This window comes from Conger conger, chromosome 14 (assembly GCF_963514075.1).
Source record: "Conger conger chromosome 14, fConCon1.1, whole genome shotgun sequence".
Lineage (NCBI taxonomy): Eukaryota > Metazoa > Chordata > Actinopteri > Anguilliformes > Congridae > Conger > Conger conger.
The window spans coordinates 12,087,074-12,104,140 of NC_083773.1; the positions used below are offsets into that span (position 1 = coordinate 12,087,074).

At 42.2% G+C, this 17,067-nt stretch overlaps 1 protein-coding gene across 3 annotated transcripts in view; it reads right to left on the reverse strand.

The window, feature by feature from the left end:
* Positions 1-17,067, reverse strand: part of mitfa (melanocyte inducing transcription factor a) — a 44,834-nt gene that overhangs the window by 16,196 nt on the left and 11,571 nt on the right. For all 3 annotated transcript variants that reach the window (XM_061219210.1, XM_061219209.1, XM_061219208.1), the window contains exon 2: positions 9,736-9,970. In XM_061219210.1, the coding sequence (XP_061075194.1) occupies positions 9,736-9,970 (235 nt within the window). The remainder of the gene's footprint in view (positions 1-9,735; positions 9,971-17,067) is intronic.

Consider the following 17,067-nt stretch of genomic DNA (forward strand, 5'->3'; position numbering starts at 1 on the left):
TTTTTTTGCTAATCTTTATCGAAGGTGGCAATAATTCTGGGCAGCAAAGTAATCTCTGTTCAAAGGACAATGATTGATGACCATGACTATTATTGATGTTAGGAGGCCAAGCAGGGTATGACTGGATTTCTTCTTACTTTGATTTTTTTTTTTTTTATGTAAAAAAAGGAAAAAGGCCCTGTGCAAAAGTCTTGGAAACCTGTCAGTTAGTACTTTGTAACTCCTCCTCGGACAACTATAATAGCGTGTAAACGCTTCCTGTAACCAGTCTTTCAATTCTCGCTTTTGGAATTTTCCCCCATTCTTCCTGGCAGAACACCTCTAGCTCAGAAATACTCTTCGGCCTTCTTGCACGTACGGCAAGTTTGAGATCTCTCCATAGATTTTCAATAATATTGAAGTCTGGGGACTGTGGTGGCCATTCCAAAACCTTCATCTGTCTTCCCTAGAGGTACTTCATGATTGATTTTAAGGTATGCTTTGGATCATGTCTTGCTGGAATACCCAACTTAGCCTCTAGAGATTCCTGTAGGTTTAGTGGAAACCATTGCTCCTTCCACTCGCACAATATATCCTGTGCTCCTAGTTGCCACACAACCCCAAAGCATAATGGATCCATGCTTAACAGCTGGCAATGTGTTCTTCTCTACAAAGACTTTTACACCATTTTTTCTCCACATACCTTCTTTGGTGGTGGCCTAAAAGTAAAATTTTGGTTTTGTCTGTCCAAAGCACATTGTTCCAAAAGGCTTCATGCTCCTCAATGTTTTTTTTTTGCGTACTTCAGATGCTTAATTTTGTGTTGAGGTGTTGAGGTGATGGTGTCGGTGAAAGGCTTCTTTCATGGTGTCGGTGGTCATTCTGTTCTTGGTCTCTGGTTATTGCTATTGTACTTATATCAATGATTCTGATGGCATGAAGACTGATACTTGCAGTACTACGAATCATCAGCGTCATTTTCATCATCATCACCACCTTGGCGTGCCAGCTATAAAGGTCAACAGTACCATTAACATGCTGAATACAGATATTTACGTTTTCACAACCTGGCCGTAAACTAAGGCCCAGACCAGATTCTCAGAAATTCTCACCAATGTAGCCTTTCTCAGCATTTCAACAAAGGCCTGTTTTGTTGGGTAATGATTATGACAAAGCATAAACCCCAGAGCGCATTCTGCCCAAAGGAAGTAGGAAACGTACACAATGGCAGAGCACTATGCAGCCTGGCCTGCAGACGTACATTCAGAAGGTCATCGCGGCCACCAACCAGACGAGCAGAAAGCACAGGCCTGTCCTCTCAGGGCAGAATACCATGCTGCCAGGCCTATCAGATGGTATTTAAAAGTCAACTGCAGAGAAAGCGTTTGTTCCGGGGCCTTCCTGAAGCAGCGGTATCGCAGGAGCGCAAGTCGGAGTAATTCGCTATAACATCCGCAGTTGTTTTTCTTACAAAGCAAAAACGAGGGTCAGGGAGAGGTCACGCTGACACAATCTTAATCCTATCTAATGTACATATCTGCTACAACATGCCTGCACTTTCACACATTTCACAACAGAGAACAGAATGAATGTGGCAAGCACATTTAAATCAATTTTTAGTATACAATTCAATATTTAGTAGTTGACTAATTTAATGCAGAAACAAGCACATTTCTGAAAGATTCGCTTTAGCAGAGTATATGAAAGCATTAAGAAGTAACAACATAAAAGGTCAGAGGGTACATAAGCAGAGTTCCCTGACCTGTATTTTCCCTTATGCTAATCTCCCATTCCTTTTTGACCTGAGCTGGAGACCAATGCCTGCAACACATATTTTGCTGTTCTGCATATGTACTCACGGCATGCAATTTAAAGGAGGGAAATTAATAGTCAATTACACTGACAGACTAAAGGAATTTTATGCCACTAATGGTGAGTTCAACTAAACTTTGCTTAGCTTCATATAATACATACAAATGTCCACATTGTTCAGGGTTGAACTATAACAGGCATAAATGTTGAATGTACAATGAGCACTTTCAGAATCTTTTGGAGCTGGTCCATGAGGCAGCTTGGCTTAAATAGTGCATCGTTGATTTCTTGCTAGCCTAGGAGATATGGGCATTTTTCCACATGAACTGAAGTTAATCGATGCGTGCTGGACTGGGAACTGATAAGCATTGCAGTGAGGTAGCTAGACGCTTCAAGAAAAATAACAGAAGGGCAAGATTTGAGTCTTTTCACAAAATGACAGAGAGCAATATTTGTAAATGCCATATGCATGCTTAAAAAAATCCATTTAAAATGACTATTTAATCAGTGAAAAGCTTGCTGATTTAGACCATACCAAGGCAACGAATAATCCGTTCCAAAAGATCGGCCAGCCTTGCGAGCAGGACCTGACAGCTCTGCTACTTCAGCTGCAGCCAGTTAGGTGAAGCTTACAGGTCAAATAAATCCCCATTTGTGCTCACCGCAGGTAGTAAACGCTAACTACGCCCCAGCTGTGTTAATCAGGGCAACTACTCTTTCCCCAACCCTGCTGTCCATATTTCTGTCCCTGCACACCAGTGTAGCACAGGCACTGCTTCATCTGTAAGTTTCAGTAACAGCAACAGTAACGGAGTAATGATAACGAGTAAACTCTTAATTGTTTTAATAAGAGCCAGAGGATTATGATTACATGAAGTGGTATAATATGACCTATATTCACTCAACATTTTATCTTAAATTTCACAAAGTAAAACACACATAAACACTTTGGTGAGTTCAGCACTCCCAAATATTTACTAGCCAACTTGGCATTTATTTGCAAGCCAAAGTTCAGGATAATATTGATTAAATCCAGGCCAATTCGTTTTTAGCTCAACTGTGGAAAAAAGATAGTTATGCAATTGCTAATGATGGTATTAGGTAACAGTAGGCGTGTACTAAACAGTCTCTGGTACACACGTCAGCGCATTGCCATAAGAATGACAAATATTAAATTATGATATGTAGCAGCCACCTTAACCTGCCAGTATGTTAATCACCATTATACACATTACTCACCTTTAAAAAATGCAAAGGCATTAACAGTGAGCCCTACATACATGAAGAAGTTGCATTTAAAAAAGTAAACAACCTACCACAGATATACAGGGCTACAGGCACTGAGCCACAATGAGCACTTTCATCTGTGGTATTTATCTCATTTACAATGAGTAAATACAGTAAATACAAGCTGCCAATTTACTGTCTTTATCTGATCAATATTTACCCTTAACTTTGACTTCCAATTACATGCTAGGATCCAACAAACACAAAAAATCAGTGAAATAATGTGTGGTTAAATTGAAAAAAGTAGCAGTAACAGTAGTTGATTTGGTACAGGCAGTTACTCAGAAAACCAGTGCAAATTATCTTTTGTCACTGAGAACAATGACACTAAACTCAGTGAATATGATCCTGCAGTCATTATTTCTAAGCATTGTGCTCTTTTCCCTTAAATAAGCCCAAGAATGAAAGCAGCAGGCCTAATTACCAGCATTCTTTGCTGAATTAGTGTTCAGTGTGTGGTAAAACTGTGCTTGCCTTTGTCTTGATCCATAAAGTTATCCCTTACTTATTTCTCAAAGGTTAGAGGTTATGTGGCTAATTAAGGGACCAATCAGTCTTTACAAAAACTCATCGGAGCTTAATGTTTTCACTTTTATGGCCCTGCAGCTCTGCCTGGTACCTCTAAGCTAATTTTCGCCTGCCCGCGGAGCTTTAAGGGGGCTCTAATCTAATCATAGACAGGCGGGTTCAAACTGCCCAGCGATCCTGGCCAAACCAGCGCTTTCTGGGGCTAATTCAGACAGCGAAAAATGCATTTAAGTACCTCCTGAATGACAAGAATTTCTTCAGTTTGTCACCTTTGATTGGGTCAGTGCGATGGCCTAACCCCTGGGAGAGTGGATAAAGGATCTAAGGCTGATGCAACTCAGATAGAAGAGCTACATTTGCCAGTAGTTAACTAGCCTGTTCCCAAACTATTGGTATTGTGTATATACTAAGGGATGAAGTTAGAAATCTCAGTAAAAAGCTGAGAGGAGGTATTGGAGTGATACAAACATCCATGTACATCCACTTTTTGTCATTGTGTTTAAGCAGTGAAATATACACACAGTGAGCACTTTATTAGGTATTTATTAGACCTATTTTTTAGACTTCTGCTGCTGCAGTGGACCTACTTAGAGGCTTTACGTGTTGGGTGTTCAGAGAGATGCTCTTCTGCATACCGCTGTTGTAACGTGTGGTTATTTGCGCAGAACTGCGGGTCACTGGATGTTTTTAGTTTTTCACACCATTCTCTGCAAACTCTAGACAGTTTTGCTTGAAAATCCCAGAAGATCAGTAGTTTCTGAGATACTGAAACTACCCTGTCTGGCAGCAACAATCATTCCACGGTCAAAGGAACTAAGATCACATTTCTTCCCCATTCTGACATTTGGTCTGAAAAACAGCTGAACCTCTTGACCACATCTGCGTGGTTTCATGCATTGAGTTGCTACCACATGATTGGCTGATTAAATATTTGCATTAACAAGCTGGTGTACAGGTCTACCTAATAAAGTGATCACTGAGTGTACATCCAGCTACTAGATGTATAAATATATGCATTGTGAGTGTATGACCTTCACGTGTCCAGCATGAACTTCACACTGCAATATCTTATCAAACGCAACACCATTTTACACAGGTTATGGAGTGGCTAGTTTTCTAACTAAATTGCAGTTAAAATAGTGCTTAGTGAAGATACCTAAAATATTGTGCAAAACCTACTATGTTTGCTATATCAATTCATTAGGCTAGCGCAGCATTTCACAGAGTGCACAAGGTGTATGTTGGTTTTCTTCCAACTGGAGTTACTAATTAGCTGAGCTGAGCTAATGAGCTGTCAATGGAATGATGGCATGAGTCTACCACCATTTCACAGCACTGTGCTGTTCGTCATTGTTTTCAGAGAAATGTCTTTGATGAAAGAAAGGGTGTTCATGCTAAACAAAAACATTTCACAATTGTATGTTCCTTAAGTGGCACTAAAATGCCGGAGTAGAGAATAAAAATAAATCCTCATCAGCAGTTGTACAAGCATATTTCTAGCAGCCAAACACACATCACCTACACATTCCTTCACCAGGGATGTGCAGCAGATTGTGGGTCATATTTTGAGGGGGCCAAACACTAAAGCAAGCAATGAATCTAACCAAACAAAGGAATGTTCGGGAATGAAATGTTCAGAGAAATTAAAATTAGTTTACACAATTTAATGCATGCTCTACATCCACCCATGTGGACTTTCTAGATTACCTGCTAGCTCAATACCTGAACTGTTACCATCTTAACCTATAGGCCAGTGGAGGATGGGCATTCCCCTATAGCTGGGTTACTCTCGAGATTTCTTCCCATCGGGGAGTTTTTTCTCACCACTGTTTGAGGGTAAATGGTAAATGGTTGGCATTTATATAGCGCCTTTATCCAAAGCGCTGTACAATTGATGCTTCTCATTCACCCATTCATACACACACTCACACACAAACGGCAATTGGCTGCCATGCAAGGCGCCGACCAGCTCGTCAGGAGCATTTGGGGGTTAGGTGTCTTGCTCAGGGACACTTTGACACAGCCCGGGCGGGGGATCGAACCACCAACTGCCAGACGACTGCTCTTACTGCATGAGCCATGTCGCCCGCCCTCCTACCAGGGAGTAATTTACCTCATATGCTATTTGGGGGCTTAGGCTGATATTTCCCGTGTTCCTTTCTGTAAAACGTCTTTGTGAAAGTCTACTGTGAAAAGCGCGATACAAATAAAATTGAATTGAATTGAAAATTGAATGCAGGGTTGTGGTTTCCACATTCCTTTCAAATGAAAGGTTGTTTTTGAATACAATGTAGAATCTAAAATATCCTTAGTTGCACAGAAAAACCATCTGGTCCAATCACAAACATACACTAAAGCTGAAATAATATGTGAATAATAAGTTAATTATCCCTTCAGTGTGAAATAGTTAGACCTGGGTCTCAGGGGTCATCTCTGGGTTATCTACAGCCAGTGCTTATTCTGTAGGACAATCAAAAGAGCAAAGATTATCAAAGAGTTTGCTCTCCTGTCTCCATGTACTGTATGTGTCTCTGGAACTGAGCGTGACACTGCTGTTCACCTGTGGTCTGTCAGCAGTGTAGAGATGCATTCTCTGAAGAAGAAAACTGTATGCAGACATAAACCATTTCATCTTTCTGTGCGGCCTCCTGTACACATAATATATATATATATATATCTTTTTTAAATCCCAGGTTTGTTTCTTGCCATGCAACTAAACTGGAGAGGAGGGCATTCAAGTTCAATGTTGCAAGTGCTGCATGTTACACATGCACTTTGTGTTTGTGACCATGCACTTTGTGATTTGTACTGACCAACAACCCACAAATGACTGATCCTGCCCCTGTTCGTTCAGTCGACCAACACGAGCACAGAAAACAGGAATGAACATACCAAACGGTGGCACTCACGCAGCTCCAAAATACCAACTCAGTGGGCAGCTTAATCACACCTAATTAAAAGCATCTGGAAGGAACACCAGGAAACGCAGCGGGTACACGGGACTAGGGTTGGGAAACAGCGGCTTAACAGATGCACTGATTGAGGGGACTTACATGGCGTACTTATTATCCATTTAGAGCGCAGGGCTGAAACAACAGAGTCGCTAAATTACACAACAGCCCTATTCCACGCTGGGCTCTAACCTGTCATATTCTGCTTGTGAATGCAGTTCATTATTGCAGCCACTGCTTGCAGACGGACTGCATGAACAGTGTCACACCTGTTAAGACGCGGGCTACAGGAGCGAGTTCTGGTCACATCTGTAAACTTGATTATGTTTGGTTGTTTCCTTCACTTGAGAGAGGAGCCTTTTTGAAGCAAAAAAATACAAGTATGTCCTTTGTACTCGCACGATCCATCACCCAGGAACGTTCTTCACTCATCCAATATTTCACCGTGAAGAAGTTTGACTCCATGCATATTAACCAATTGTATCATGTTCAACCATGCAGACCCCCATAATCAATCCAGGCAAATTCCACTGGCACAATACGTTTGCATTTAAGCTGTCACATTTCAATAGAATTTCCACGGCCATTGTGATAACAAAAGATCATTGCAGTCTAAGGAGCATCTGCATTGATTGCGCCTTTTAAATCAATTATTAAAAATTAAAAACTTTTTCTTTTTTTTGAAGAATGACACAATAAATGTGTTTTCACAGCCACTGAAAGTGACTTTAGTGATGTCTAAACTAAAATGCAACTAAAACGGCAACGTCTCAATGAGCGATGTGGCAGTTGTAAAGGGCCGGTTACAGTAATTAAGTGTGCAACATTTCTGAAATTGTATCAAAGTTAGGCTATTGTAAATGAGGCATTGCCAATTTGGCCAGCGTCTGTGGTGCATGTCTGTGGAGAAGGAAAGCTGCCGGAGAAGTGTGACCACAATAACCGATTGCCTCGGTAGGATCTTCGCGTTTCATTAGCTGCACATTTTCACTCAAAAAATTCCAGTCTCTTAAGCGGTCAGCTCCCCTTTGAAGTCACAGTGGAAAGCTGATAGAATCGTGCAGTTGGTAATGGCTGTCGTTGGCCTTGTTTCTATAAGCTTTAATAGATGAACATGCATATATGTGAAAGGAGGGTTCTCAAAAAAAATGCTAAATGTACGCAATTACACGTAACGTCTTTATATGGTTCGCTGCACACCTACCTAAATAGTCCGCGTACACACAGAGAAAACACTCGTCCTTTGATGTTGCTCAAGTGCTCACAGGATTCCTGCACTTCATTCACTGAGACGAGACCTGACACACGGGCAGTGGGTGGCCATCTGTACATTTGGCATGAGTAAGCAATAGGATTGAGCCCACAAGCTAACCTCACCGGTTCGGAGATTCAATTATTTTGATTTGTCCATGGCACGCTTGGGTTGACATTATCGAGACCATTTTGTATCATGCCTCTATGCTGATGCAGTTGAGTCCGAGTACAAGCATTCTTTTTCCATGACGGAATTCAACATCCAAGAAGAAAATGGCGACATAAATTAGATAAAAGGAACAGACAGTGCCAACATGGAAGAATAATGAACACTATTTGGAACTGTCAACCATTCCATAAAGTTGTTACACCGTTAAATGCTATTACATACAAAGGTCTCCACAGTAGTGGTCATAGTTGTACATGGATTATGAAAACTGTTCAATGGTATTTAAACCTGCTCAATGAAGAAACACCATTTACAAACAACTAAAATTAAGTAAGCATAAAGGAGAGGTACTCCATCTGTAATCAAGAAAAATGACAACTTGCTGAAGATTAACCTATGAAGATTTCAGTTTCTGGTGGGTATTTTTTAAATGATATTGCTTTAAGATCGCCAAATCAATGGATAATGTCACTAAATCATACGGCATTTCATAATCAGGAATTTTAACAAAAAAAAAGTGAAAAAGAAAAAAAAAAGAAAAAAAAACTACACATCAGAGTGAATACACATGTAAAATGTTTAGTAGAGATGGTGCATCAAGTATAGTTGAAACAAACTGTCAAAGGCATCTGGCTTAGTAGTGTAATGATAATTAATGAATGCAAATGAATCTGAAAACACTGCAAAACTTTAAAACCTAACCCATCTCCAGTTCAGATCATCTTTCAGCTGTAAATGACTGATCTGAATGTATCGTTTTGTCCAAAATAAGAATATGCTGTCAAATATAGCACGTAAATAACATCAACTTTTTTGTCTGCACATTTGTACCATTCTTAGAGTCAGACCCTCTAATTTAACCCTTTAGCAGTGAACGCAATTCACGTTCTCCTAATGGACATGAAGCAGTCAATATACATATAGCTAGCACCAGTATCTGTTCTCCTTTCATTTAAAACCATGCAATGATGACCTTTCACTTGCAGTACAATAAAATTAGAAGTTCTAAAATTGTACCTTCGGTTCTCACTGTTGAAATTTGCATATTCATTAAGAAGAATCGTTGAGTGTCAAACATTTACACTTCCACAGGCTGCTGTGAATGTCAATTTCCATTAAGAGCCGCCGCCCTCATTTCTATTCCCAAAAGCGAACCGCAGACACTGCGAACACTCGAAGCCGCTCTTACCAGATCACGACAGTTGGGTGTATTCTGGGCTGCATGCTCATTTTTGGAGTAATTGTAACATTTTTATCCCCCGCCGAAATACGAGCATCAGTTTGTAGTCCACCGGACGGCCGAGGAATCAAAGCAGCGAATGCGCGTCAACGTAGCTGAGCAAATAGGATTAAACCCGTCTAATGCCAGGAGGCTGGAAATACAGCCTGCATTAAAGAGGAATTCTCTCTAGAAAGCTAATCCCCGTATGGATTTGAGCACAGTTCATTTGGTCGGGCTAGATTTTTTTTTTCTTCTCCTACATTGCAGCACACTTGGGCTAAATGAGCCACAGAGGTTACGGAGGGCAAAGTGAAAACACACCCTCTCTCTCCGCAACACAACACAAGAATTCAGCATCATCGCCCACCTGCTAATATCCACCAAGGCCGTAGTGTTAGCCCAGTCACAAACACAGTGGAACTCCACTGATAGCCAAACGCAGTTAAATTACTAAAGCAGGTCCTCCGTGTCACTACGACGGCCAGGCGAGAGGCAGCCTTGCAGGTGAGGACCCACAGGAAGCGGGGCGTTACCTTGAGCACTTCCATGGGGACCTGCGTGGCGGGGGCCAGGCCGGGGGGCGCGCTGACGTTGATGGCGGGGGTCTGGGGCCCGGGGAAGAGCGAGGCCTGCCTCTGTCTGCGCTGCTCCTGCCGCTCCTGCTCCGCCAGCTGCTCCCTCATCAGCTGCTGCCGCAGGAGCACCCGTGAGGTCATCGCTGACACGCTCGCCGGGGCCTTCGAGGAGCCATGCTGCTCCGACGGGTTACTGCGGCCGCGGAGGAGAGAGGAGGAGAGCGGAGGAGAGAGGAGGAGAGCGGAGGAGAGAGGAGCACACTCAGATCAGGACACAAACACTACAGACAGGTAACCACATTATTTTGAGAGGCGCAGCTTTAATAAGATGGGTGACACCTCTGAGTGTCGCTTTCAGGCAGATGAAAAGATGGGGGAGAGAGAGAGAGAGAGAGGAGAGAGAAGAGAGAGAGCATTCAATAAACAGGCATACAAATGGAAGAATAAATATTCCTATAAATGACTATAATGTTTTCCATTTTCTGGAAGTAAACATTTTACTGCAGTTTAAAGTCATAAATGAAATGCACAGGAAGTCCTTCTTTTAAAATGTAGACTGGATGGCTCGATGAACACCATGTATTTCTGAATGAGAACAGGGATTCACATTAAGGACAGAACTCGTAGGTTTTCTCCTCATGTTCAGCGTGTTCCATTAGTCGCGGCTGTTTCCATACCTCCCATTCCTGCCACTAAGCAGATAACTCCGCCAGGAACGTCGGGAGAAATGTGAACAATTCCGGAGTACGTGCCACCCACATTTTCACATGGCTGGAGCTACACGCCGGGCTCTTTGACCTGCGAGGCTGGTCAGGAGCAGGGTAGGCCCCAGTGTGACCTGCTTAACCCGACACAAGGGCCCACTTTTCACACTCAAACACTTCTGGGCCAATGACTACCCTTAGATCAAAACCACAACTCAACCGCGCAAAGCACCCCTCATGCAAGGTCGAGCATTACCGGTCTACCTCTCTGTAGCCTAATCCGACTGGTCTCTAGAAGCATTTAACAACCAAAGTTTCAGTAAAGTTCCTCAGTGTTCAGAGGATTCAGTGAGGAATCAACCAGTTTGATTTATTCAGGATGTACATGTTTGGAGTTTGGATGTAAATGTGATGCCACACATACTATAAGTATGGGTCATGCACAGCATTTTGGATCGACACAGGTATTTTGGATTTTATACGCGCCTCTTCTCCCACTCCCCCCCGGTCCACTTCCAGGAGTAAATTTAGAAGTATCCTCCTCCAGACTGAACCCCCCAACCCCAAAAAATAAAGAGATCTCGCTGTGTGGAAGCTGTCGAGACGAGGTATTCCCGGGGAGTGATCCTTTTGATAAGGCTTTCCAGCCAATGCAGCTGTGCGATAATCGTACTAATTAGCCGGTCAAACACAGCCCTGGCTCATAGCAGCGCTGGTATTTCCATAGATTTACACTATGGTAAGCCTTATTTAAGATAATTGCATCACCTGCACACATGAACTTTTTGACCTTCATTTGCATGGTCTGCCAGGGGCCGATGAGACCACAACAACACCCTTCTCTCACGCGGGGTCCTTAACTGACATTCCCAATGGGTTTCTGCAACTCCACTACAAGCATGACGAGCGACGAAAGCCATGTAATCGATGAAATTATCCACTTCAAATAGATCATTATCATTTTTGAAACAATTTGTTGCAACGAGGGAAGAATATGTGTGCATTAAAAGGAAACACGCTGCATGTGAGATAATAATAAGAAACTCAGAAAAAGGAACTGAAAGGACAGGTGCTAAAAAATAAATAAATAGAATATTAAGCCCCAAAGTGCAAAATGGCTTGATATGAAAACAGAAAGCCACACTTTGCGCTTTTCCATGCCATCATCAGAAATGGGAAGTGGTGGCGTCGCCTTTGAGACCATGCCTGGGGAGTCCCTGACATGCCTGGGCTCCACAGGAGTCTGATTCTAACCACCTGACCAGCTGCCATTGTTAACCTGATGCTGCAGCATCTCTGTCAAACTACCATCGTTGAAAGATATAATGTGCACCTTTGTTGTGGTTTAGTTATAGGTTTAGGCATGAAAGTATACTGTACATATAGACTAGCACAAGCAGCAATGCACCCAGAATAATAGAAGCTAGCTAGAAATAGTAATGCTGGCACTGTCATCTCATTACATCACTCTCACCCAGTTACCTTTCTCTACCACCTGTCCGTTTTAAGTCAGCACAGACTTCACTCCTAACACTCTCTGTCAATCCTGTAATTGAAATTCTAAAATCATAACCTGATCTCAGAATATTCTCTGTAGAGAATGGGGCATTGAGTCTGGCTGCAAAACCTTGTGCATCTCACACAGATAATCTGCTAATGGCTTAAACGTAAATGTTACCAAGCAACAACAAAAAATCATAGTACTGAGACACTGTGGTGGGGGAATGGTCTAGTCAGCAGTGATATCGTATCGGAGTCTCACTTACTCTCCAGTGTTAATCCATTTGAACCTGGAGGTCAGATATTAGATACTTGTGTACAGTATCTAGTGAGCTGACTGACTCAACAGTATTCATAACATTCAGCCGAAGCTATGAGAAATCATTTTCGCTAAGAAGTTTGTCCTTTCCCCACCCCCTGTTTAGATTGAAAACTTAGCATACAACAAATGCTGCATACTTATTGGACACAAGTAAATGTATCACATTATGCAATGCATCCAGCAGGGGGTGCTAATGCTGCCTTTCCAGCAGTGAGCAAACTGAAGTGCTGTCGTACAAACCGTACTTACACACATGCCATTGTGTAACATGTACGTCCTATGCCGGCTCATATAAGAGATGTCCTGTGAAATTCCCACAAAAGCACAGTCTCAGATGACTCCCTCTAGGAAGCTGGCTATAATGATCCTGGGATCTTGCACTTGTCAGGTCTATATTTAGTACGGTATTTATGATCCGGAGCGACATTAATGTGATGAACACAGGTGCAAACATATCAGCTCCCTGTTCTAATGACGAGGCAGTCATAAATAAGGACAGCTGTATTTATGCAACACAAACTTGGTGCACACACACACATACGGACGCATGCATGCATACACTCATGCACACATCCTCTCACTCTCTCACTCTCTCACTCTCTCACTCTCTCACTCTCTCACTCTCTCACTCTCTCACTCACTCACTCACTCACTCAGTTCAAACACTGAGGACAGCGATCCAGTCAAATTTACGACTAATGACCTTTGGAACTCGTGGCTCCTCCCGCAGTAAAATCATGTTTGGGTTGTCATAAAAGTAAATGTTTACTGATGCACTTTACATAAACAGTAGCCCACATTATTCAGCCTGACCTCTTGTTTAGGGCCTGCTTTGGAGAGGAAACCCTCTCTCTTTCCATCTTCAGAAACTCTAGTCAGGAAAAACATATTTGAACTGAGAGGGAAAGATGTTCTTAATTTTGCATTTGGCAACAGAACTACTGTACACATACGACTACACTACAACCATTTTGGTTTTTCTGGCCTGCTCTATCAAAATCAGTCGTATTGACCCCAAAACGTATTTTGAGTTTTAACTAACCGAAAGAGGAGAATGAAACGATTAACAATACCAAAGTTATCTCTCTACTTCAAATATCAAGGAAGTTGAGATCCATTTCATTTTGAGCGCCACCAAACCATGTTTTCGAGAACGGCTTCAAAATTTTGTGAGAGTTGGGAGGCTGGCAGACTACCGACAATGGGCTAACGAACCTCCAGGGCTACCACTTGTCATCTTATGTATAAACCCTTTAAAACTATATTTTTACTCTGCACATTTACTCTTGACATTAAGATATACAGACTATGAAAGCAAATATATTAACATGTAGCCACGAATGCAGCTGATGTGGTTGTTTATGACTGGCGACAAGCTGGCTAGCCTCCAAACAATGCAACTCCTGTTGTGACATGATAATATGACATGACTGATTATGATAGAACGGGTCCCATGCGTACATGTAGTGTTAAACCCTGCAAGTGCACAAACGATCAGAGAACGCAAAATCACACTAGGTCATAGTTTATTAGAACTGACAGACCTATTCTTGCATCCTAGTAACTGCCAACTATTTCAAGCTGCCATTTCTTCATAGTGATTCTATAAATACATAAGACCTTTGGTTTGGTATGGTCCGGGCGTAATTTTTCACTTGTGCAAGTGTGAGTGTGTCACACCTCCACACACTCTCTCTGTTAGTAAACACAATGTTCGCACAGTCCTCTAGAGCCCCTCCCACAACTAACCAAACAAACCAACCAATCACTGCCCAGCTCAGAGGGCGGCCTGGTGACACCTCTAAGAGGGAGAATGAGGTGCTTTATTGTGTTTGGCATATCTTTGTCCTCATGCTAGATCCAAAGAAAGATATGAATGCATTTACATCCAGTAGGATGGTTTTTGAATGACCTCCAAATATTGACGAAGAAACAATTATACACATACCCACACACACAAACAGGCACAGAGCATTATTGTAAATGTGTGTGTATGTACACAAATACAATGTAGGTGACAAATTGTGACCAGTGTTTGAATATAAGGCTTATAAGGCATAAGGTTTGAATGTGTGCAATAAAGACCAACATCAACGATTATGATTAAATTAAATCGGCTAAAAAATAGGGAGCAATCCAAAAGTCAAGTTAGCTACTTAACAAATAACAGTCTTTAGCAAAGCTTCTAAATTATTGTACTTACATGAAAAGATGAGCAGCCAGGAATCAATGATCTCAAGTTTTAATATTGAAAAATGAGTATAATAATAAAATAATCCTACCACTGCATTCACCACTGCCACTCAAGTACCAACCGCACTGTGAGAGAGTACGAGACTACTGCCGTCTGCCCCAACAATACGGCACAGCTGCTAGTGCAAAAGTCATGATGATTCATAAAAGGTCTGCTCAACAGCTCAACTGTACTCCCCCATTGACTTTTGGTACAATATTTCCTCATCTAATAAAATAGACTATTTCAAAAAAATATTTTTTCTTAGGGAGCTACATTTCACCATCCCCAAAAGACACTGGAGGAAATGGTACATTCTACGTGGTACACATTACCCTGATAAGCTAACTCCAGTTCTTTCTGTACAAGCACAGTCATCTGTATGTTTATGATGAGATGGGTTCAGTTTAGTCTGGACTTGCTGGACATAAAGCTGTGGAACCACTGATCTCTGTTTCGTCACCACAGGACAAATGTCAGTCAGGACATTGACAGGGGCAGCACAAGTCTACAGTCGGGATGCCCAACCCTCATCCTGGAGGGACTGATAAACCCAATAAACCAGATGAGGTGAATTAACTGTGTAATCAATTAGGCTCTTAGTAACGCCAACCTCCAGGGCCAGGGTTCAGGGGCCCTACGCAGTATGTACAGAACACACAGAGCACACAGCACACACAGTACACACACTTCATACAGCACAGCACAGCACAGCACAGCACAGACAAGAACATCTATCCACAATATACACAGTATGGCCTGAATTACCTAATTCCCAGCAACAAACAGTACACACAGAATATTATGTACGTAACACACTCAATTATTACACACAATTACTACACACAATATACACAGAATACATCATGGAGTCATTCCGTGAAAAATCAACCAGAGGTGTAGGGGGGAGCCCACTCAATAGAGAATATTCAATAGAGAACATGCAAAGAATGAGCCTCTTTGGATCCGTTGTTCTAGAGATTATAACCTTTATTTGACTAGGAAGTCACATTGAGATTAAAACCTCTTTTACAAATGAGACCTAGCCAAGACAGGGTCATATAGCAGCATAACAAAATCACAATCCATTATTCTTATTTTAAAATCGTTTAATGAAATAAAATAATCAAGATATTAGCTCTTAAAAAATGGAGTGGTCAACCCCCACAGCTTTACAGAATTACCCCATGTACAGCTGTGCTTATTCTGGGCAATGGATAGCAGTTCATACTACAATCATAGCTGCCACGTATGGCACGATAGACTGTAAAAACTACACATCAGAGTCTACAGACCCTTTACACAGTTCACTCAGACAGAGTGAAACACCTGCTAATCGATACATACAAACTTTAAGAAGAACGACACTGATGGTTACACACACGACCCCTCTAAACCTGTAGAATACCACTGCATAACCAAGTGTGGCAAACCCAATTCTCCAATACGCTCGCACACAAACACATAGGCAGCAGTATGTGTCCGATGCACACACACATTTATTGACACGGAGCCCGTAGCATTCAAGCTATGTGAGGAAGGGGAGAAATGTCAGACATCCATCATCAGCACAATTAGTCGAGCGGTGAGGAGCGTGTAATCGCACAGTCACTCCGAGACCTTTCGCCACTGCGAGCTCCGCCGCTGAGCGTTCATCGAGAGCGTGGCATGAGCTTCAGAACATCCCGATTTCAGAGAGGCATCTGGCTTCGTTGTGAAGCCGGTTAAATAAAAATGAATTTCACGAAGGAATGCATACGATGCATACGATTTCACTGGCTTTAGACAGAGAATGTGTCCCGTCGTATCATTCAGAGGGAAAGCCGTGAAAGGAATGCATTCACCACACAGCATAAACACCATTAATGTGTGTCATTTTCCAATCTGCGCTGATAAATGTTGTAAGACATGGCTGTCAAGCAATGAGCATTAGCAACTATGAACCGGCCCCTTATAATCAGTATATGAAACATTCCACATGGAGTAATACGCTATAATAGACCGCATATCAGAAAAAAGGAAAGAAAATGCAAGGTGACCAGGCTGTTGGAATTCTCAGTCTGGGGGCTGATTTCCATGGGTTAACATCAGGCTTACACAACCCAGTTTTGAAGATAGAAGACACAGGGAATGCTGTTTGCCTGAAAGAAACATGCTCAGTGTTTTGTTCAGCATTTGGACGAAGGGATGAGGGTTGCCCACTCTGAGCATGCTCAGTACAAGTGGACATGCTGACCTGCCTTAAAAAAGATTGTTTCAGGTGAGGACGCAGAGATAAAGATTGACACAAAATGGCCGAACATATCCTTGAGTTTTGGGATGTTTCATGTCGCTCTGATGGACCACAGTAAGAAGGAGAGGTCTGATATGGAAGCTCTGCTGTGCAGCCGGTGCTGTGAAATCTCATCCTCTCAGGAAAGGCGGCACCTCACAGAGAACCATATGTTTCAAAAGCAGAGCCAGCGGGCGTTTCTACACATCAGAAACGACAGCCAGCTCTACGTGCAAACCCACGCCGTCATACCGTCAAC